Source organism: Crocuta crocuta, unplaced genomic scaffold (assembly GCF_008692635.1).
Source record: "Crocuta crocuta isolate KB4526 unplaced genomic scaffold, BGI_CrCroc_1.0 scaffold167, whole genome shotgun sequence".
NCBI classification, from domain to species: Eukaryota; Metazoa; Chordata; class Mammalia; order Carnivora; family Hyaenidae; genus Crocuta; species Crocuta crocuta.
In genome coordinates this window covers 8,180,825-8,204,772 of record NW_027532406.1, presented here as the reverse complement: position 1 = coordinate 8,204,772, position 23,948 = coordinate 8,180,825, and the positions used below count along the sequence as shown (strand labels likewise).

General features: G+C 36.6%; 1 protein-coding gene across 1 annotated transcript in view; it reads right to left on the bottom strand.

Annotated features, from left to right (window-relative positions):
• CTNNA3 (catenin alpha 3) overlaps window positions 1-23,948 on the bottom strand; it is a 1,601,461-nt gene that overhangs the window by 1,231,240 nt on the left and 346,273 nt on the right. Inside the window, exon 6 of the mRNA XM_077778723.1 lies at window positions 23,201-23,464. Within this exon, the coding sequence (XP_077634849.1) occupies window positions 23,201-23,464 (264 nt within the window). The remainder of the gene's footprint in view (window positions 1-23,200; window positions 23,465-23,948) is intronic.

Here is a 23,948-nt window from a genome sequence, read left to right as displayed (position 1 = left end):
CTTTTTTTTTTTTTTTTTTGGAAAGAGATGCCAAAGAGGGCCTACATTCCAGAAGAAGAGAATGCCTGGTCACAACCCCATGAAAGACCATCTAATCTTGTTTTATGCTAATCGAGTGGGGATTTCAAAGTCAAGCCCTTACTCCTGTATCATTCCAAGAATCCATGAGCTTTCAGAAATGCAAGATGCAGAAGAGACGTTAAACGTTATGTGGATGTCCAATAACAAGGCTTGGGTTACTCATATCTTGTTCATTGAGTGGATCAATAAAGTTTTTGGTTCTGCAGTGAAAAAATACCTTTCATGAAAGAATCTGTCACTCAAAGCCTTTCTGGTTATGGATACTGTTCCTGCTCATCCTCTGGATTTTGAGGATGATTTACTGGAGAAATTCAAGTCATTAAGGTCAAGTTCCTTCTTCCCAAAACCACTCCAATCCTCCAGCCTATGGATCAGCAAGTCATTTTGAATTTTGAAGAGCTTTACAACAAAGCACTATTTCAGCACTATTTCAGCAGTGGTTCAAGGTAATCAAAGGAACAAACCTTACCCTCCAAGAGTTTTAGAAAAATCATTTCTACATCAAGAACTGCCTCAAGATCATCAACGAAGCCTAAGATGGAGTCACCAAGAGAACCCTCAATTCTGCTTGAAAAAACTGTGGCCTGATTGTGTTCTTGGGGATGCCCCAGAGGGACTTGCTTATAAACAGGAACTGCCAGTTGTCAATGAATTTGTGTCCTTGGGTGGGACTGGAGGTGAATGAAGATGACATTCAGGAGCTGGTGGAGGAACATGGCCAAGAGCTGACCACTCATATACTGATGGATCTGCATCATGAGCCACAGCAAGAGGTTATGGAGATCTTGTCTACAGAGGAGGAGGGAAAGGTGGAGGAATCCGTAACTTCAAATGAAATTAGAAAGATGTGTAAAATGTGGGAAACAGTGCAAAATTTTGTAGAAAAGCACAACCCAAATAAGGCTGTAGCAGTGCAGACCATGAATCTGTTTAAGGTCAATACAGGGGCGCCTGGGTGGCTTAGTCGGTTAAGTGTCCGACTTTCGCTTAGGTCATGATCTCGCGGTTCGTGGGTTCAAGCCCCGCGTCGGGCTCTGTGCTGACTGCCAGCTCAGAGCCTGGGGCCTATTTCAGAGTCTGTGTCTCCTTCTCTCTCTGACTCTCCCCTGCTCGCGCTGTCTCTCTCTCTCTCCTAGAAATAAAAAAAAAATATATATATATAATAAATAAGGTCAATACAATGTCCCATTTCCATGAAATCCTCTAAAGAAAGCAAAAGCATATTTCATTGGATAGGTTTCTTATCAAAGTTGCCTGAAAACAAAAGGGTTCCACTGAACCAATATATAGCAGTGATTCCTTTAGGAATAGTGAAAGTCATCCTGCACAATAACTCTCCTCTCTCTTGTTTCCTTCACATCAGCCACAAAGGTTTTCAAAGGTAAGTGTAAGTTAATTTGTTTATTTTTCTTTATATTTTCTTTATTATTTTGTACAATGCTGTATTATATTACAGCATTGTAATCATTTTTATATGAATATTTTTGGGTTATGGATCGAGTCATCTGAGTTTCCATAACTTCTTATAAGAAAATTCTCTTTGATATACAAGTGCTTTGGATTACAAGCATGTTTCCAGAACATATTATGCTCTCAAACCAAGGTTTTACTGTAATTTAATTGTGACCATGCCTGCTAGTTCCATAGTTGAAGATCTGGCAAGGAAAACATGTGTAGAAATTTCAACATATCTTTGAGCATTATGAATCAAGGAAATGGGAAGGAAATAGGAATTGATGAAAAGAGTAGAGGGGTGCCTGGGTGGCTCAGTCAGTTAAGCATCCAACTTCAGCTAAGGTCATGATCTTGCAGTTTGTGGGTTCAAGCCCTGTGTCAGACTCTGTGCTGACAGCTCAGAGCCTGGAGCCTGCTTTGATTCTGTCTCTTTCTCTGTCCCTCCTCCACTCATACTCTCTGTCTCTCTCTCAAAATAAATTAATAAACATTTTTTAATAATAAAAATAATGTTTTTTTAAAAAAAGAGAACACTTTTAAAGTGAGGCAAAGCAATTTGATGTTACCCCAAGAAAGCACAAAGTTCCTTCATAGCTATGATTCTTGGTTGATATAGCATCTGCATTAGCACTGAATGAGTTTCTTCCTCTAACATCGGTGGTTCTGAGGAGCCTTCTTGGTAAACTGTAGCCTGTTTGCTAGAGGTAAGAAGTCCTCATCTCCAATTCCCTTTATGATGAGGACCAGTGAGTACGGTTCTGCAGCTGGTCAAAACTCTCATGCTTTTCCCAGCTCAAGCCACTCCTACTGTTCCAATATTCTGAAGATGTCCAAGGTCATATACTAGGATAGATAATTATGCTCAGTCTATTGCTGTTTCTACATTAATCACCCCAAACCAAAAGAGGGTCATGTGTACAATTTTTGTTCACCTTTTCAATGACAATTGTAACACATATACCATATGCATTATACTTTATTACAACTATTTTAAGACCTATATTTAAATTAGGAATATTTAGACTTAGAAATTCTTCAGTATTGGAAAATGTCAAATAAAACACTATTCTCACGGCCTTCAGAATGATGTGTCTCATCTGCTTTTCATCAACAAGTCAATTGAGCTCAACTGATGTTCTCTCAATCTCTGGGTCACTCACCCAATGGCAGAACCTATTTATTACACTGTCTCATCCATCACCAGAGTTCCCACTCTGCCTCTGGCCTCCCTCTCTCTCTCTGTAAGCTGACCTCATACACTAACCCAATAGCCACACGACTAAGATAGCAATGCAAAAAGAAAACTACGGCCTGACTCATTCTAGGAATTGAAGAAGCCGCTAGGCCTATTAGAGACAGCATGAGATCCCTGTGAAACATATAAGATTAATCAAACTCCCACAACGTCTACTGACATTGTTCAAAACTCATGTCTACTGACAGGCTGCTTAACAAATATAACCTCTGGCAGCTGCATGACAGATCCATACATCTGTCCTATATACATTTGCACAGGCTGCTTTTTCATCTGTAGGGTACAACATATGCCAATTGAATGGCTTATAGTGGGCATGGAGAGGAGCCAGACTGTTGGCAGACACTCCATATCTGTTCATTGCTTTTCATTTCTTCCCTTTGCTCTGGGGCCTTTGGTCCTTGCTCTTTTGGATTTTGCCTGCTAAATTAACCTCAAGTGGTCATTTGTGGTTAACAAAGCTGAGATTTTGTGACTTGCACTAAGTCCAAACTGCTTAGATGTCAGTAATCAACCTAAATTAGCAGGCTTCAGTTAACTGCAATTCTACCTTGGATTTTATATGTCAAAAGTGAGCTGGGATCAGGTGATGGGAATTAACCAGAACACAAGTCAATCTGAAAGTAGCCCAAGAATTTAGATAAGCAGGACCAGCCATATAATTTGGAAGAGGGGGGCACTCAGGGCTAAATGAAAATTCAGGACCTTTGTTCAAAATGGATTCAGAATTTCAAGATAGCGTTTGAGATCCTTCTAACCATAAGGCCATATCCAACGACACATTTTGTAATGATCATGAATATAGCCCCAGATTTGTAGAAGAAAACATGAGATATTTTTGTCATTTCTTTTAAACATTAAGCACACTTATTATAAAAACTAATATGTTGGTTGGGGTACCTGGGTTGCTCAGTCAGTTAAGTATCCAACTCTTGATTTCAGCTCAGGTCATGATCTAACAGCTTGTGAGTTTGAGCCCCACATCAGGCTCTGCGCTGACAACACGGAGTATGCTTAGGATTCTCTCTCTTTCTCTCTCTCTCTCTGCTCCTCCTCTGCTCTCTGCTCCTCCTCTGCTCTCTGCCTCTCTCAAAATAAATAAATAAACTTAAAAACAACTAATATGTTGGCAATATTTTCTTCACAATCAATAGTATCTCAACAAAAGTTTGTGATTAGAATTTGCAAAGACTCTTTGATCCTATGCAACTGTTCTCAAAAAACAAGCTTTGAAAATCTACTCATGGAACAAAGTTTAATGAGGTTTCAAAATATAATTGCCTGCCACTTTTCTTGCCTTTCCAAATCTACCTTAAATACTAAAATGTGCAAATAAAGCTTGTAAATAATATCCACGGCTGGATTTAGGCAACCCTAAATCTTAAACTTAGCAGTTTAAGTTGCCAAACTCTGGGAAAAGCATGGCCACTGTGCAATGTTCTCTGTACGAAAGGAATAATCAACATCCTAAAGAGCAAAGTATGGCACTCGGCTGGAACTCACATTAACCAAGTTTCACCAAACCATGTCCTAATAACAAATAAGTTATAATTTTCCATTCATCATACTTTGATTAGAGCAAAAAGTTTCCTCTAAATTAAAGCTAGAATTCAGAGGACCAAACACCAATAAGATTACATTTTACTAATTTTTAAAATGTAAGAAATAAATCACATTTCTTTTCTTTTCTTTTTTTTAAAAAAATTTTTAAGTGTTTTATTTATTTCTGAGAGAGAGACACAGCACAAGCAGGGAGAGTCAGAGAGAGAGAGGAAGATACAGAATCTGAAACAGGCTCCAGGCTCTGAGCTGGCAGTCAGCACAGTGCCCGACGCGGGGCTGAAACCCACGAAATGTGAGATCATGACCTGAGTGGAAGTCCAACACTTAACAGACTGAGCCACCCAGGCGCCCCATGATTCACATTTCTTGACAGCAGCTAGTTGTCATTTCTCAAATAAGCAATCCATTTTGAACACACTGCTTTGTCTAACAGATTGGCCATGCTACATGTGGCAGAAAGAAAGTGAAACATAATTGGGGCAGCTGGGCAGCTCTGTTGGTTAACTGGCCAACTCTTGATTTCAGCTCAGGTCATAATCTCATGGTTAGTGAGTTTGAGCCCTGCATCAGGATCTGCGCTGACAGATCTTCCTCTACTTCTCCCTCTGTCCCTCTTCCAGCTTGAGCCCATGCTCGCTCACTCTCTCACTCGCTCTCTCTCTCTCTAAAAAATAAACATTAAAAAAAGTAAACATAATTGATCACTTTACATAGTAAATACAATATTTCAAATGCCTTGTGATAATCTGATTACTAATTGTATCTACAGCTCTGAGAAGAGGACACCACAGACATCTTTACCTTAATAAGGCTAAAGGGTAGAGAGCCTCTGGACCTAGAATAATTTTAACTAATATTCTTGAAGGGAACAGTATGAAAATAAGAAGTTGCTTATTTCAGTTCACATGCCAAATAATTTCCCCTCATAATACTAATTCCAAAAATATATCGTTGAATACTCAGAAGCTTATAATCGTTTCTTTTGGCTGTCTTTCTTGCTCCATATGATATCTTCCTTCTCCTAACTCCATCCATCCTCCTATTTGCGGACATGATGCCACCATTCTTCTAAGCACAGGTTTATTTGATATGTAAGCCATCTTGGGACACATCCTTTCTCAATCTTTAGTTACTACAGCTGTCAATTCTTCCTTCTTTATATCTATCCCTTCCCTTTCCCATTTCAACTGCACTAGTTTTGGTCCTTATTTCCACTTACCAGAAATGTTACAAAAATCTCTTGATTCTTCTTGCCTCCACCCATGTATCCCTGACCATAAATAATCTGAACATCATGGCTGATTAATCTTCCTACAACATTTATTTGATATCCCCCCTTCCTAATCAAACATGCCTTACTCAATAAAATCTAAGTTTCTTAGCTTCATATTCATTATGGTTCCTTCAGATTTGTTTCCCAAGACATATTGTCTACCGTGCTCCTACTATAGACACTACAGTATAGTGTTTAGGATCATGGGCTGGGAAATCCAATTTCATTACTCTGTCTTTAAAAGAGGAAAATATGGGGTACCTGGTGGCTGAGTCAATTGAGTCTCTAGACTTTTGATTTCTGCTCAGGTCATGATCATAGAGTCGTGGGATTGAGCCCCAAGTTGGTCTCTGTGCTGGACATGGAGCCTGCTTATGGCTCATTCTCTCTCTCTTTCTCTCTCTCTCTCCTTCTGCCCCACTCCCCTACTCATGTGCCTGCTCTCTCTCTAAAATAAAAATAAATAAAGAAAAAAGAAAAATATGAACTTAAAAGGTGATTTTCCCTAAAAAGAAACAAGCTTTTACTAAAAAGAAATTTTAAGGCAAATCTCTTAGACCTAAAAATAATCCCCCAACTGTAAGTACTATAAAATGTCCTAATCACTGTTAATAAGAAAGCTAAATTTATAAACTCTTGAACTAAACAAGATACACTGATTTGCTGATTAATCAAACTGACAGAACAGTCCCAAGTAAGACTAACTCCAATTCCATTCCACAACTCATTCTTAATGATGTGTTCCTGTATGGGGTTTTCTGCCAATCCCCATAAAAAAGATAAGGGTTCTCTTGCTGGTAAATTATCTTATTAAAGAGTCCCCATATACCAACCCAAATTGCAAATCTTTGTATTTGTGTAGGCATCAAAGTTTGTAAAATCCCTTTAAATAACTGAAAGTCATTAAATGTCCTATCGCAATTGTCCTCATTCTTAAGACCCACTATAGTTCTCTTTCCAATAAAGCTCTCCCTGATTGTTTCTTGCTAAATTATACTATAAGAGCCATGAGAACAGAGCCTGAAATGTTTCTGACTCAACAAACATTTATAGGACAGTTAACATGCCAGGAAATTATCCTTTAGTTATACCCACACTTGTATATACAGAGACACCTCAGGAATAACATACAAAGAGTGGTTAAAAAAAATACTTGTTTCTGGGAGAAAAGTAAAGATAAAAGAGAAATTGAAAATTGAAAAAATAATTTCCCTGGGGCAATGAAAAACTGCCCCCACTTTTTTTTCACCATTTACTTCAGAAAATTTACTATAACTTTTTTTCTGTCCCTTTGAAATGCATGTAAATCTTTTTAAAATCCAAATAAGCTTTTTGCTAGCTTTTCAACCCAGGAATGCCTTTCTCAACGACCTGGGAGCCATCTCTTTGAAATGTAATAATCAAAGATAGCACCCCTATCTCTCAAGTTTCCATGGGAGGATAGAAGCCTACCTTCTGTGGGCACCTGACTCAAGTCACACACTCTCTCCTCTCACAAAGATATATGCTGTTTAATTTTCTTATGGATAAAGTCAATTAGCTAACACAGACTGTCATTCTAATTACCTGGTTAATTTAGGATGAACTATGTATGCAAAGGGTACTATCAAGTCCTCTTATTTGAGAACTAGTAATTGTTTATCTTGAGAACATGTATATAATGGTTTGGCATCTGCTTAGCAATATAGAATGGTGAAATTTCTTTCTGCATCAGCAATCTCTAGTGGATTGCCTGTGATTATTAATATCACATTCTGGTTAAATGCTTATTCCAAAACCAAGTTTGTCTTTCTCTTCTACCTTTGTAAAAGTTTTCTGGGTTGGCAGATGTTTTTAATGTTTTGTTTTGTTTTGTTTTGTTTTTATTGTTGTTAATTTTTTAATGTTTCTAATGTTATTTTTATGTTGTTTTGTTTTTAATGTTATTTCCCCAAAACTCACTAGAGATCATTGTTTATATGTAAATGCAAACATGTATTAGCTTCTAAATAAAAAATTAAAAGAACAAATTAAGAGAGGATAGGGAGGAAAAGTATAGGAAGTGAAGGGGGCAAGAGGGAAGGAGGAAGAAAAGAAAGAAAAAGCTAATGGTAAAAGTAAAAACAAAAGACAATTCCACTTAGGGAAAAAAATTTTTTTTTAAAAATTAAGACTCCAACTGTAACCTGGGAAGGCTTTAGGACCTTACTGCATTGTCTGCTAAGTAATAAAAGAACAGAAAAATCAAGCCAATATCCTGTTCTCAAACAACAACAACAACAACAACAACAACAACAACAACAAAAACCTGACTCAGCAATTGACCCAGACTGAAATCACAAGTCAAATGCAAAGGTTCTTAACCTTTATTGCATCCTGGACTCCACTGGCAGTTTGGTGAAAATTAAAATTTCTTCTCAAAACAATGACCGTAATGCGTGAAATCAAAGATAGGCTTAAAAGGAAACCAATTACATTGAGAGTTACAAAAGTATTTTTAAATTTGTCATATTAACACACGAAACAAGATCTAGCAGTGGATCCATTAACTCCCATAATTTAGAGGTAGCGATATGCATAAATGATATTTTGTGCACGTGTAATGTGGCATGAATATATTTGTAATTTGTATTGGTGACAAAGTCTTAGGCAGTGCCAGTGCTACCATGGATTGTCATCTATATTAATAATTGAACAAAATGTTAGACTTCAGATCCAATTTTGAAAATAAAGATCTGTTTTTTTTCCATCCAATCCACAGACACCCTGGATTCTAAAAATGGATCCCCGTTACTTCAGCTTAAGACACCCTGGGAGTCATAACTTTAAAACTCAGAGTGGGATCTTCAACCAGGGAATCTAGGCAACGTCCATCACAGGAGACAAGAAGTTCCTATTCTGGAAAGACAAACTTTTTTTTTTTTTTTTTTTTTTTTTTTTTGGTTGAAAGGAGCACCTCTATCTGTTTACTCAAGTATAACAACTTGACCTAACAGGGACTGGAAGGAAATTACCTGAATACTTAGTTTAACTAAGATGTCAAAATACACCTCAGCTACTGGTATATTTATAGCAGTAGCTATACAATCTAAATGAATGTTTCTCAACATTTAGTGTGCATAAGGATCACAGGGGAAGCTTGTTTCTTGAAAAAGATTCACGATCCCATCATTGGAGTAGATCTAAAAGGGGAATAAAAATCTTCACTTTTACTAGCACCCAAATGATCATTATGCAAGTGGTTAATGGCCAAACATTTGAGAAATATCAACAGAATTAAAGAGAGGCCTCAAACTCAACAAACAGAAGTACTAAATTATTAAGGAAATATAATTAGTATAATTAACACCTTCAGAGATTTAAACATTTAACATAACTATAACAAGAATAGCCACAATAAAACTATAACTGTTCTTGGATATTAAAAATGGTATTTCAGTTATAAAAATTACACAATTGAAGACTTGAACAGCAGAATGAACAGGTAATAACAAAATTAGTGATGAGGAAACAAAGCCAAAGAAGTCTGCCAAAATGAAAAATGACAAGAATATGCAAACTATAAGAAAGAAAATTAAAAGACAGGAAACTCACCCAGACAGGCCAACATCCACCTTAATAGGAGTTTCAGAAAAGAAAATAAATAACAAAAGGGGAAAAAAGTGTCTCTGCCTAGAAAAGGGTCTGGAAAATATACACCAAGCCCTTAATAGCAGTTATCTCTGGCAATAAGAATGGAATGGAGGTGGAATAAAAAGGAACACTAACAATTCCCTTACACATTTCTGTAATTTTATAATTATTTTACAAGAATAAACTCATGCATTTTTTATGAAATTAGTTAAGTTAATCATAAATGAATATAATTAATGCTAAAGATATACCACAAAAATATTAATAGAAAGAAAGCCAACAATATCGATATTAATATCAGACAAAATAGAATTCAAAGCAGACACTATTAAACAGGATAAAGAGGAACATTATATAATGATAAAAGGTACAATCCATCAGGAAGTCATGACAGTCAAGAACATTTCTGAACCTAAAAATATGTTTCCAAATATATAGAACAAAATTCCGCTAGAAATATAAGGAGAGAAATGGAATTCTGCTGTAATACGGGAAAATTCAGCTCCCCTCTTTCAAACACATGATGTAGAAAACAAGAGCAAGGATGCAGATAATTTATTACAATCATGAAGCTCAATATAATGGAGTTTTTAGAACTGCCTATTGAATAAAGAGAAAATATACATTTCCCAAATACATGTGCAACTTTCAAAAAACCATAAATTAAACCACAAAGAAAATCTACAAGTTTCAAAAAAAATTCCAAAACATTTTGCAAACTAAAACCTATATTTTCTTTTTTTCTTTATTTTTTTTTAATTTGAGAGAGAGAGAAGGAGAGGAACAGAGGTAGAGAGTAAGAAAATCTTAAGCAGGCTACATGCTCAATGAGGAGACCTACATGGGACTCAATGACACAACCCTGGGATTATGACCTGAGCAAAAATCAAGAGTTGGACACTCAACCGACTGAGCCACTCAGGTGCTCCTAAAGCCTATATTTTCTGACCAAAATTTAGTGAAACTAGATATTAATTTAAGGGGTGCCTGGTGGCTCAGTCAGTTAAGCGTCCAACTTTTGGTTTCACCTCAGGTCATGATCTCGTGGCTTCATAGGTTCAAGCCCTATGTCAGGTTCTGTGCTGGAAGTGGAGAGCCTGCTTAGGATCTCTCTCTCTCTCTCTCTCTCTCTCTCTCTCTCTCTCTCTCTCCTCTTTCTCTCCTCTGCCTCTCTCTCTTCCCCTTCTCCACACCTGCTTGCTGTCTCTGTCTTTCTCAAAATAAATAAATAAATAAACTTAAAAAAATTAAATAATGACAAAAACATAGGGGAAGGGAAGGAAAAATAAGATAAAAACAGAGCGGGAGGCAAACCATAAAAGACTCTTAAATACAGAGACGAAACTGGGGGTTGCTAGATGGGAAGTGGGTGGGGAGGTGGGCACTCGCTGGGATGAGCACTGGGTGATATAAGTAAGGGATGAAAGACTGGATTCTCCTCCTGAAACCAATACTACACTGTTTGTTAACTAATTTGAATTTAAATAAATAAGTTTTTAAAAATTAATTAAATAATTAAAAAAATTCAAAAATTTTAAAACACATCTAACACTCTTAGGCCAAAAAAAAAAAAACAGTTAGATTGATAGATAGACCTAGATATAGATGTTTACTTTAAACAAAATAAAAATAAAGAAATAAATTTCATCTCAAATATAAGGTGCCCAAAGGAAAACTGACAATGTGAATTTATTTTAAAAGAAGGAAGAAGGGGGTGCCTGGGTAACTCAGCTGGTTAAGCATCCAACTTCATTCAGCACGAGTCATGACCTCTTGGTTCACAAGTTTGAGCCTCATGTGGGACTCTGTGCTGACAGCTCAGAGCCTGGAGCCTGCTTCACATTCTATGTTCCCCTTTCTCGCTTCCCCTCTCCCTTCTCTTTCTCTCTCAAAAATAAAACTAAACATTTTAAGTAAATAAATAAAACAAGGAAGAAAAAATAAAATTAAAAATAAACTAAGTGTACTCAAGATATTATAGAAGAACAGCAAAATTAACCTTCAGAAATTATTTTTCCTCCATGCTATTTCTCATTTGTGTGCTTCACTAGGACACTCCCTAATTAACACTATACTAACACTAACTAGCACTCAATGCCATCCCAAAGCCATCCTCCTAGAGAAGCCAACCTATGACACGACTGAAGATATGAAGGAGCAATACTGTGTTGGACTCTACTAGTTTGGTTTATGTTATTCTTATCTCCTAAACAGGTATTCAAGTCTTAGAATTGGAGACAATTTCTTTTACTTCTTTTCTAGTTCCATGAAGCATATGACAATGTGGGAATAAAGAAAAGCTACCTAATAAATAAAGATTGGTATAAACTGATGAAATAAAATGGATACTATTTCAAAAGAATTTAAGTTTTGCTCTAGATTTCAGTTTTAACTTTTCCAACTTTTGGAGAAAAGAAATAAAATCATTATTATGTCTGGCCACCTGAAAGCCTTTTCTAAGCTTGATAATCAGGTTTATGAAATCATAACAATGAACAATCTCCATAATACCATGTACAACATGTATCTAATATTCCCAAGAGGCCAATATAAAGCAAGGTCTAGCAATCATTATTATCCACATATTTTATTTACAATGTACTCATTACTTTCCATTTTAAATCGTTAAGATAGATGATTCTGTCATTTTATTACTGGGTAAACATTTATTAGATGTATTAAAATCCTTCACCAGGTTCTCAAATGCCAGCAATTCATTATCTTTTCAACAAATATTTATTAAACAATTACTATGTACCTTGCACTGTGGTGAGCAATGGGAAATATAAATATGAATAAGACACCATTCCTCTACTCACAGAACTCATCATCTAATAGGGAAAGGCAGGTACATAAACAAATAAATGTATTAAACTCAAGACCTAGTATATTCTAACACTGTCTATCATTTGTCAAAAGAGTTGTTATTTGGAAAGGACAATTATTAGGGGAAGGAGGTCCATAAGAAATGAGTTCAAGTTGTATCTCTTCTAATTCCTATTTGACCTTGGACAAGTTATACAACTTGACAGAAAAGTAGTTTGCTGCTCTATAAAACACATAAGAACTCCTGACCTATTTGCTCTACAGAGCAATATGGTCCTAATAATAAAATATGCAGATAAACACTAAATACTGCAAATATAAGGTGCTACTAATAAGCAAATACTAGCACAATGCCTCACATAAACTAGATTTAACAAATGCCTATTAAATTTAAAGAGAATATTGTAGCATCATCTATTCTCAGATTTATACTATTTTTATATAGTTCATTAAATTTTAATAACTACTTCATATATAACATAGTATTATAAAGTTAATAAATAATAATAATAAATAAAACATCTATGTAACAAATCAACTTAAGAAAAATAATATGCTCATAGCTCTAAACTTCCTGATATGGTTATGTACCCTCTCTCTCCTCACCCTCTCTGCTCCTAGATTTTGCATTAATTATAATCTTCCTTCTCTTTATAGCTTACCATATACATTTTTACCACTAAAAAAAATATATATGGTTTAGTTTTGCAAGTTTCGATCTTTATATAAATTTTTTAAATGTTGTATGGATTCTTACATTGCTTTCTTTTTTGTAAAAGTTTTATGATTTGTTATTCATTCATGTTAATGTTATTGCCATAATTTATTCATTTTTATTCATAATTAGGTTGCATTCCTAATTTTAAGGGGAATGTTATAATACCTCAAATGTAAGTGTGAGGTTTACTTAGAATTTTATGGAAATCCTTTATTAAGTTAAAAAAGTTCACTTCTCTTCCCAGCTTGCTAGAAGTTTTAAACTACGTTCAATTTTTTTAATGTTTTCTGTTTCCCCTGAGATTAAAATACTGTTTTTCTCTGTGGTAAGTAACATCAACAGAAGGGTGCCTGGGTGGCTCAGTTGGTTAAGCGTCAGACTTCAGCTCAGGTCATGATATCACAGTTTGTGAGTTCAATCCCCTCATCGGGGTCTGCGCTGACAGCTTGGAGACTGGAGCCTGCAGCGGATTCAGTGTCTCCCTCTCTCTCTGGCTTCTCCCCTGCTCATGCTCTCTCTCTCTCTCTCTCAAAAAAAAAAAAAATTAAAAAAATAACATCCACAGATGTTCCAATGTTGAACTAACATAACTTGCCTAGAATAAGTTCAACTTTGTCACAATGAACTCTTTTATTGCTAAACAGTTGGCTCATATTTTAAGATTTTTGCATCCTTAGATTGGCATGTGAATTCCCATCTTTATCTGGCCTGTTCATATTGGTGTTCCAGCTTCATGTAATCAACTGAAAAGCGGATACTAATCTTGTTCTTAGGAAGTTACATAAGAATACATGGACATATCCCCAGAAGGGTTTATAGTACTCCTCTGTTAATGTATCAGGTCCTAGTGTTTGCTTTGTATAAAAACTGCTAACTACTAATTCAGCATCAGGAGGAACCGGTCCCCTGCTCAGTCCCTTGCTCAGTCCCCTGCTCGGACCCCTGCTAGAAAGTGCCCAGGCTTGTGGGATTACATTTTGGGTGGTATCATTAATGCACACAGAGTAAGAGCCTAAAAGATGGCTGGATGTGGGACATAAAACACGGCCCACCTTGGCTGAACCCTCGGCACAGTGAGATTGGACCCAAAGGAGTATTTTGGATCACCTGATTTGAGAAGGGACTTGGGGTTGCCATTTTTCTCCCACCACTCACCAAGGTGGGGCCTCAGGGAGCAGCCCATGGAACCCACAGTGGAGGGGAGACCTGCCTACACCAAACCATGCCCATCTACACTGGGTAGCTGTTTTTTTCACCAGAGCCCAGATAGATGCTGTGGAAACAGCCCCTCCCCCAAACCCAGCATTGATGCATTGTTGCGATTAACTCTAGATCAATTATTCCTATTCAGATACATTCTCCCTAAAATGAGTCCGGGAGTTTTCCTTCACTTTCTATTTTTTGGAATAGCTTGAGAAGAATTGGGATTAATTCTGTTTTAAATGTCTGGTAGAATTCCCCAGGGAAGCCATCAGGTCCAGGGCTCTTATTTGTTGGGAGATTTTTGATCACTGATTCCATTTCTTCACTCGTTATGGGTCTGTTCAGGTTTTCTATTTCTTCCCGTGTGAATTTTGGTAGTGAGTGTGTGTTTAGGAATTTGTCCATTTCTTCTAAGTTGTCCAATTTGTTGGCATATAATTTTTCATATATTCCCTGATAATTGCTTGTATTTCTGAGGGGTTGGTTGTCATAAGTCCATTTTCATTCATAATTTTGTCTATTTGGGTGTTCTCTCTTTTCTTTTTGATAAGTCTGGCTAGAGGTTTGTCAATTTTGTTTACTTTTTCAAAAAACCAACTCTTGGTTTCAGTGATCTGTTCAATTGTTTCTTTGGTCTCTATGTTGTTTATTTCTGCTCTAATTTTTACTATTTCTCTTCTTCTACTGGGTTTAGAGCGTTCTTGTTGCTCTGCCTCTAGTTCCTTTAGGTGAGCTGTTAGATTTTGGACTTGCGCTTTTTCTAATCTCTTGAAATAGGCCTGGAGAGCAATGTACTTTCCTCTTAGGACTGCCTTTGCCACATCCCATAGATTTTGAATTGTTGTGTTTTCATTTTCATTTGTTTCCATATACATTCTCCCTTATCTCATTCTTACTTCTTCCCTCCTCCAGACGGGGTATTCTGGTTATAGGCTTGCTTAAACAGGCATATTTAATCCATTCCCTTGATGCATGTTCTACACCTCCTTCATTACCTTCCTTTCTCTCTCTCTGAAATAATCAGACTATATAGTTTCTCTAGATAACATTATCTTCATTGTTTTTTCCTCACCTCCTGCCATATTCTCCTTTTTCTCTCTCTGAATTAAACCTTTTAGTCACTCTGCCTGGTCAATGTTCAATTCTCTTTCTCTCCGCCCCTGTCATTTCTCTTTGTATATGCTCTTCCATCAGCACTGCATACACCTGCTCTTTATTTATAGCTGGGAATTCTGGTTTTATGCTTTTAGACTGTCCTTTGCCTTTTGTTTTTTGTTTTCTTTTTTCTTCTTTTTCTTTTTCCCTTTTCGTTTGCTTGTTTGTTGGATTTGTCTGTGCATTTGTGTGCTTTTGTTCCCTGTGTGTTTTTCTATTTTCCTTTCCAGGGCTACCTCAAGAAACAAGCCAAAGTACACATGGTGGAGAGTCCCAAATACCACTATGGGTAGGGAAATAAATTAACCAAAGTCTCAACAAGAGAGACCAAGAGACACCATTGAAAGAACACTTCCTGAATGGACAGGGCCTGGACAGTCAATGAGCTTTCTTTAATATAGCAGTACTCGCAGGTGCAGGGCACATATCAAGCTCTTAACACTAATGAGAGACAGAAAGCTAGCCAAAATGATGAAACGGAAGAACTCTCCTCTAAAGAAATTCCAGGAAGAAATGAGAGCTAAAGAACTGCTCAAAACAGATGGGAATGCAAACTGGTGCAACCCCTCTGAAAAACAGTGTGGAGGTTTCTCAAAAAATTAACAACAGAAATCTCGTATGACCCAGCAGTAGCACTGCTAGGAATTTACCCAAGGGATACAGGCATGCTGATGCATAGGGGCACATGTACCACAATGTTCATAGCAGCATGTCAACAATAGTCAAAACATGGAAAGAGCCTAAGTGTCCATCAATGGACGAATGGATCAAGAAGATGTGGTTTATCTATACAATGGAATACTACATGGCATTAAGAAAGAATGAAATCTGGCCATTTGTTGCAACATGGATGAAACTTGAAGGTGTGATGCTGAGCAAAATAAATCAGGCAGAGAAGGACAGATACCATATGTTTGCATGTATAGGTGGATTAGGAGAAACCTAACAGAGGACCATGGTGGAGGTGAAGGGGAATAATAGTTGGGGAGAGGGAGGGAGGCAAACCATGAGAGATTCTTGAATACTGAGACAAGCTGAAGGCTGATGGGGGTGAGGGAGAGGGGAAAGGGGATAATGGGCATAGGGGAGGGCATTTTTTGGGATGAGCACTGGATGTTATATGGAAACCAACTTGACAATAATCTATGAAAGAAAAAAAATAAGTCATAGAGATAAAAAGTACAGCATGGGGAATATAGCCAATAACACTGTAATAACATGGTATAGTGACAGTGACTACATTTATCGTGGTGAGCATTAAGTCATGTATAGAATCAATGTGTGGTACACCTGAAACTAAGAGTATATGGCATGTCAAATATACTTCAACAATTAAAATAAAAACAAAAACTTTACTCTTAAAGGAGAAGCTGGGAAATGGAGGCTTCATCTTATGTATATAGTACTGTGCTTGAGATGGAGTTTATGGTGAAAGTACATCTCAGCTTTTCCGACCTGTTTTGATGTGCATAGTTTCTGTTGTTCAAGGTGCAGGAATTTCTCAACTAGTTTCTGGATTTCTCTCAGAGGCGACTGATTCACATGTAGTTGTTTATTCAGTGTGTTCATGGGTAGAGGGAAAGTCAGGAGCCTTCTATTCTGTCATCTTGCTGATGACAAGTTCTCCCTTTTTAAAGAAATACTTTTTGTTTTTGGTGTTCTTCAGCTTCACTACAATATGTGTAAACATGAATTTTCTTTCATACATGTTGCTTGAGAATTATTGGGATTCTTAGCTATGAAGGTTGGTATCTTTCATCAATCCCAGAAATTCTTAGTATATTTTTTTATACTTTCTCTCTTCTGCATCTTATATTAGAATATTTTTAACTCTCACACATCCTCCATGTATCTTAACTGCTTTTTAAAAAATATTTTCATTTTTCTGTCTCTGTGGTGCATTTTAAAGAACTTCAAATATATCTTTCATACCATTAACTCTCTATCTAATCTCCTGTCTTGCCTAACCATTGAATTTTTCACAATTATGTTTTTCATTTGAGATAGTTCTGCCTGGCCAATTTTGACAGTCTTTTGTTCCTTACTCCTCATACTTTCATACATAAAGGAGTGAATAATGTATACTAAGCATACTACTTTATATTCAGTATCATAATTTCAATATCTGCAGTGTCTTAAGTTCTAATTCTGCAGTTTGTTTTCTGCAAAGTCTCATTCATATGTCTTGCTTATTTGTTTATTTTGTGACAATTTACTTACCTTATACCTTTATGAAAATTTTTTGTGGACTAGGCATAAAGTACACAGAGAACTTGAGTTTACTTCTGGCAAGTATGTGGGGGTATTGCCAGGACAGAATAACTTTAAATTAAATTTTTAGCTTGGGTTTTAGAGGCTTTTCAGATAATATGAATTCTGACCCAAAGTCCAGATAAGGAAAGACTTATGGTTAAAAAATCTCCAAGGTATTTTATACTCTTTTTTTCTGAGCTACCCAGAGTCAAAGTTAAGCCAGCCATGTCTTCCTACTATCTCCTACTGTAGGAGCTAGTGTTTTTTCTTGTTCATCCAATAAGGTAGTGAAATTTAAGGATTCTCTGCTTCACTCAAGGGACTCATTTGACTTTCCAGATGGCAAGATAAAGGCTTTATCTTTTGTCCTCAGTTCACGGTCTTTCAAAATCCAAGCTACAGGCCATAATGGAAAAGAAATCCTCAGTATCACTGCAGTGCTGTTGCTGGCTTGCTAGTTTGGATGTCTGCTTTTTGTATCTGGCAGGCCTCAATGAATTTCCCCAATTTACCTATCAGATTGCCCATGTTAAAAATATTTTATATACCACTTTTAGTTCTTCCAGTTTATATTTCTAGAAACCAACTCTTAAAAAAAATAAAATCTAAGGCCTTCTAGACATCAGTGATGCCCATTTAAAAATTTTTTTAATGTTTCTTTATTTTTGAAAGAGAGAGAGAGAGAGTGCACATGTGCAGAGGAGAGACAGAGAGAGAGGGAACCAGAAAATTTGAAGCAGGTTCCAGGCTCTAAGCTGTCAGCACAGAGCCCGAAACAGGGCTCTAACTCGCCAACCATGAGATCATGACCTGAGTGAGATCATGACCTGAGCTGAAGCCGGACGCTTAACTGACTGAGCCACCCAGGCACCCAGACAATTTTTCTTTCATTTCTAAATGCTAATCTGATTAACATAGGCCATTTTCTCCTTCAGGTATACACATTCCTCGAAATTAATTACTCTTGGTAAAAGGCAGCATATGTTGGAAGTAGCAGGGAACCTAAACTAAGGCTAGATATTAGTCTAAATAGCTACTAAAAGTAGAGAACTTTTACTCTTATCACAGAAAAAAAAATCTAAGTAGCATATCACTTAAATATGCTTCTGGTAGTTACTCTCACTAAATCCATGTCCCAGTTAAAAGTTAAGTAAAGCAACATACTCCAGATACATATGCTATTAGTTGGAGAAAGAAGAGGGAAAAAAAAGGATAAGGAAAACATGTTCTTTACTCCAAATCACAAAGCATTCCTTTAAGCTTTCTTTCCTTCTTTCCCTCCTTTCTTCTTTCCTACGCCACTCCTTCCTTCCTGCCTTCCTTCAACTCAATGATATTCACTTACCACTTACTGTGTATAGGACATTGTTCGAGGTGTTGGGAATATAGAAATATATGAATGATGTATATGAATGAATATATTAAAAGTAAGAAAATAAATATGACAGTTGTTTGAAATTGAGAATATACTCCTTTGTTATTATCATCTTTAACACAAGAAGCTCTAGATTATTCTTATAGCCATGATTACAACAACCATTTTTTCCCACTGCACAAAAGAAAATATGTCTTTGGGCACCTGGGTGGCTCAGTTGGTTAAGGGTCTGATTCTTGATCTCTTCTCAGGTCATGATCTCATGGTTCATGAGTTGGAGCCCCACTTGGGGCTCTGCACTAATAGCACAGAGGATGCTTGGAACTCTCTCTGTCTCTCTCTGCCCTACCCCACTCGTGCTCTTTCTCTCTCTCAAAATAAATAAATAAGCTTAAAAATATATATATAAATGTTTTTAATTAATTTAATTTTTAAAAAGAGAAAATATGTTTTAACAGACTTGAAGTTTCAAAGCAATTTTTGCTGCCAAAGTTTCTTCCTTAAAGGTATCTTCAAAATTCTGTCAATCTACAATTTGACACTTCTCAACTCTTAGTCACAAATGCAAAAAGAATACTTTATAATTCATATCAAGCTCTCCAATATATCAATCAATTTAGCCTGTATAGTGTTCTAATTCACTTCTATTTTCTCCTCTAGCAACAAATCTCAGGTTTCATATCCACAACCAGCCATGAACCAGAATGAAAGATTTAACAAAGCTTCAGCATCGTAGTTGTTGAATAACCACTCTGATACATTTCCACACTATAAACATTTAATGAGACTCCCAACAGAGTATTTACTACATCAGTTTATTTCATAGTATTATATTTGCAGATTATTTGCAAAGGTTTACCAATACAGCTTTGTGTAAATAAAGAAAAGTGCAACCATTTAATTTACAGAACCATTTTAAAAAGCTAAATGCTCAATAAATTCTGCCTTATCTGGTTCAGAGATCCTCAGCAGCTATTTGTAACATACACACACACACATACACACACACACACACACACACACACATAATTTTGTATAATTTTGTACTGGTTTATGCATCTCTAGCTTTAACTGGAACTGTTTCAAAGGTTGTTAAGACGGTATTAGGATTTCTGGGAGATACTTAAGTAGTTCTACTTAAATTACTCAAGTACAAACTATTTTCCCTAAAAAAGTATTCCATCTTTTGGATTTGGTTACATTTATAATTTCTCTGATAGTTCATACAGATTAAGAATCTTAGCATAAATTAAGCATGTTAAGTTGTATCTGTGAGAATTCAATGCAGCACAGAACTTAAATACCTTCTGAAATCAGAAAGATTAGATCACATCCTAGACACTACCATTCACTAGCTTTCTGATTTGAGCAAGTTATATAAAATCTCTAAGTCTCAGTTTTATTTTTTGTAAAAACAAAAATAAAAGTATTTATCTTATAGGGATACTGTAATAATTAAGTTAGCTATGAAGAAATGTTAAATATTAATGTATGGGGGACCTAGAATTCTGCTAGCATCACTGGTATAAAATTAGTAAGAAACAAAATCTTGCCCTTTAAAGCAAGGAGTTTTCAATCTTATTATGAAGAGAACGTATGCACCTAATAGACAAGTTTATTGGCAATTAGATGGAAAAAAATTAGATGATGGGGTACTATTAAAGAGACACCACTAATTTTCTATTTTACTTAGTTTCTAGAGTTTTCACATAGATGCTAATTATTATGAACTTAATAAATTTTTGCATGGATGCCAAAAATAAGGAATTTAATAATGTCAAATTAGAAGTGAAGACATCTGTTTAAAGACATATAACTAAAGGAAAAGCATAAAGGTTATGTTAAATTTAAATAAATTATATTTTCATGATGTTTGTCATGAAAGTAATAATGTTAAGAACAATAATATGTGTCTAGTTTATATTTTAAATTACCAGTAAAACTTTAGTAATTTTAAATGCATTGACTTCATTGTGGAAAAATTTGCCTCCAAATAGTCATCTCCACTAATGATAATGAGAGCTAATATTTACTGAGCACTTATGTGCCAGTCACTCCTCTTAGTATTTTACATGTATTATTAATTCGCTGATTCGGACAAAACAATGACGTAGGCCCTATTGTTATTCCCATTTTAGAGATGAGAAAACTGAGAATTAAGTAACTTTCCTAAGGTCATGGGATGCTTAGGTGGCTCAGTCAGTTAAGCCTCTGACTTAGGTTCAGGTCATGATCTCGCAGTTCATGGGTTTGAGCCCCATGTAGGGCTCTGTGCTGACAGTTCAGCCTGGAGCCTGTTTCCAACTCTGTCTCTCCCTCTCTCTCTGCCCCTCCCCCACTTGCAGTCTACGGCTCTCACTCTGTCTCTCAAAAATAACTAAACATTAAGAAAAAAATTTTTAAGTAACTTTCCTAAGGTCACATGGGCAACAAGTCCACAGCTGAGATAGGGACCCTGGCATTTGGGTTCTAAAATCTTTGTCTTTAAGCACTACACTGTGTTGCCTCCCACCAAGCAACTGCATGTCTGACTTGAAGAATTAATGATCTTTGACATCATACTTGAATGTCTGATAAATATCTCAAACTAAACTGAAAATTGAGTTTCTGATCTTCCTCTCAAAACTGGCTTCACCCAGTGTTCCCCATTGTGGTTGATGAAAACTTCATCTATCAAGCTGCTAAAGAAGAAAAACAAAAAACAAAACAAAACAAAAAACCCAAAAAATGAAAACACAAAACCTTAAGATTATTTGTGGTAGACAGAGAGGTGTACTGTTCATATCCCTCTCTGAGTAGGACTGACTGCTGGGCTGTGGGCTGTGAGGAGTAAGGCTAGTAGATGGCCCCCAGCTATCAGTTCCCACAAGGTCTGCCTCAGATGCAGGGGGCTGTTCCCTCTTCCCTGTGCCTGGATATCATACTCTTCCCAAGGCAAGATGACCTGCATCCATTGGCTGATGGAGGCAAAAAAAAAGAAGTCTGGCTGTTTCTGCCTGACAAGGTACACTAAAGCACTAAAGGGTAACTCTTCCTCTAGAGCTCTCTGCTGACTGGTCTATGCTTTGTGGGTCTGGCCCATAAGTAGAATTCTTCCTCTGCTCATTCTTGCTCCCTCCCTCTTCCCTTCATACGTGTTAATTCCTAACAATACCTGCATCTCAAACTCTGTTCAGTGTGTGCTTTGGGAAGATCCAGCCTGAAAAATCAGCCATAACTCCTCCCTTTCTCTCACATCCCACATCAGTTCTGTCAAATCCAGTTGGCTTCACTTACAAAATTTAGCCTTAATAATTACTGAGGCCACTTTGGTCCAAACTAAACCATGAGGTGGAATGAGGCAGTGTATGTAAAATATAAAGATAGAACCTGTATTTCTGTAATAGTTTCCTGCCTGGTTTTTCACCTTCTCCTTTTGTTCCCCTTCAGTCCATGCTCTGCAGATAGCCAATGTAGTCATTTTAGGGCTCCAGTGTCATACCTCTGCTTAAAACCTTACAATGGCTCCCATTTAACTTGAAGTAAAAGCCAGAACCCCTAACAGCCCACACAGTCCTCCCTAACCTGGACCCATGGGTTTCCTCAGTTCAGCTCTGACTCATCCCCTTACTCTCCCCACTCAGGCACTGTGATTTCTGTGCTGTCCTTAAACAATGAGGACATGCTTTTAAACCCTGGTTCTAGATCTCCATCTGTCCAAATATCTAATTTCCTTCAAGCCTTCAAGTTACCTCCCTTTCTCAATGTAACATTCTATTTACTTATCTACAATGTTCATTGTTTTTGTTTTCCTATATTTCTTATATTCCTCTGTTAAAATGTAAGCTACATGGGGGCAGTGCTCTATTATATCCCAAGCACAAAGAAAGTGCCAGTAATAAGTATTTGTGGTATTAATAAATCCTACATTTCATAAATTCATCCATGTAAACTAAAATTGTCATTTCAGTATAATCAACAATCTCACTTTAAATTTTTTTTAATGTTTTTTATTTATTTCTAGGAGAGAGAGAGAGAGAGAGAGAGAGACAGCGTAAGCAGGGGAGGGTCAGAGAGAGAGGGAGTCACAGACTGAAACAGGCTCCAGGCTCCGAGCTGGCAGTCAGCGCAGAGCCCAACGCGGGGCTCGAACCCACGAACCGCGAGATCATGACCTGAGCGAAAGTCGGACGCCTAACCGACTAAGCCACCCGGGCGCCCCTAAATTCATTGACTTCCTTGGAAGAAATGTAAAGGAATCAGAAGTCTACTGATAGAATATTTTCCTGCCAATCAATTCATTGGAAGATACAAGGCAATCATAGAGACTGATTAAGTACTTGGACTTTTATTTACTCATAGTCCAAACTCCAGCACAGATTTGAAAACTCATGTCTGTTTATTTTTATATTGGGATACATCAAATCACATTTTACCTTTCTCTCCACTTACCTCAAGCTCATCAAGGGCATTTCCCAGGGTTGCTGCCTTAGATTCTGGGGGGGCAACCATATTCTGGATGCCTTGTGAAGCATTTGAAATTACATTGAGGGCATTGTGAATTTCTTCACAAACTGTGTCCTTGCTGGCTTTGAGGGAAGCAACATCAGAATGTTCCAAACAAGCTGAACAAATTGAATGCAAGAGCGGGGAGTTCTCCTTCAGTGAGGCCCTGGCACCTGCGATTTCATCCCTCTGATATGAAGACTTTAAGTCCTAAAGAAACACATAAGACGAGAGTTTCCTTACAATCGATTATAAAAGAAAGATTTATACAAAAAGTATTCCATTTCTCTGTCAATATAAATGAAAAGATAATAGATGCTAAGAAGTCACGTATAAGTTAAAATCAAGGGCATCAATTATTTCTACACTCCTTCAGATTCTGTTAAGAATTCTACAATAGGAAAGCTGAGCCAATTAGCAAATAAAGGTCACAAATGGTGCAGATGTATAATAACTAAGTAGATCTTACATTTGTCAGTCATATCTTGCCTATAAGTCAGAAAAATACTCTGGCATTCACATTATTAAGTGCATTATAAGAGAGTCTGAGTTACAAGGATGTTGATTACCTATTTCCATAGAAGCTTATGATTGCATTTAACCTTTTCATTAAAACTAAACCAACTCAGTTAAGAATATTAAATTGAACCTCCTACCTTTCAGCTATTTTTCATTCTTTCTCAGAAATACTTAT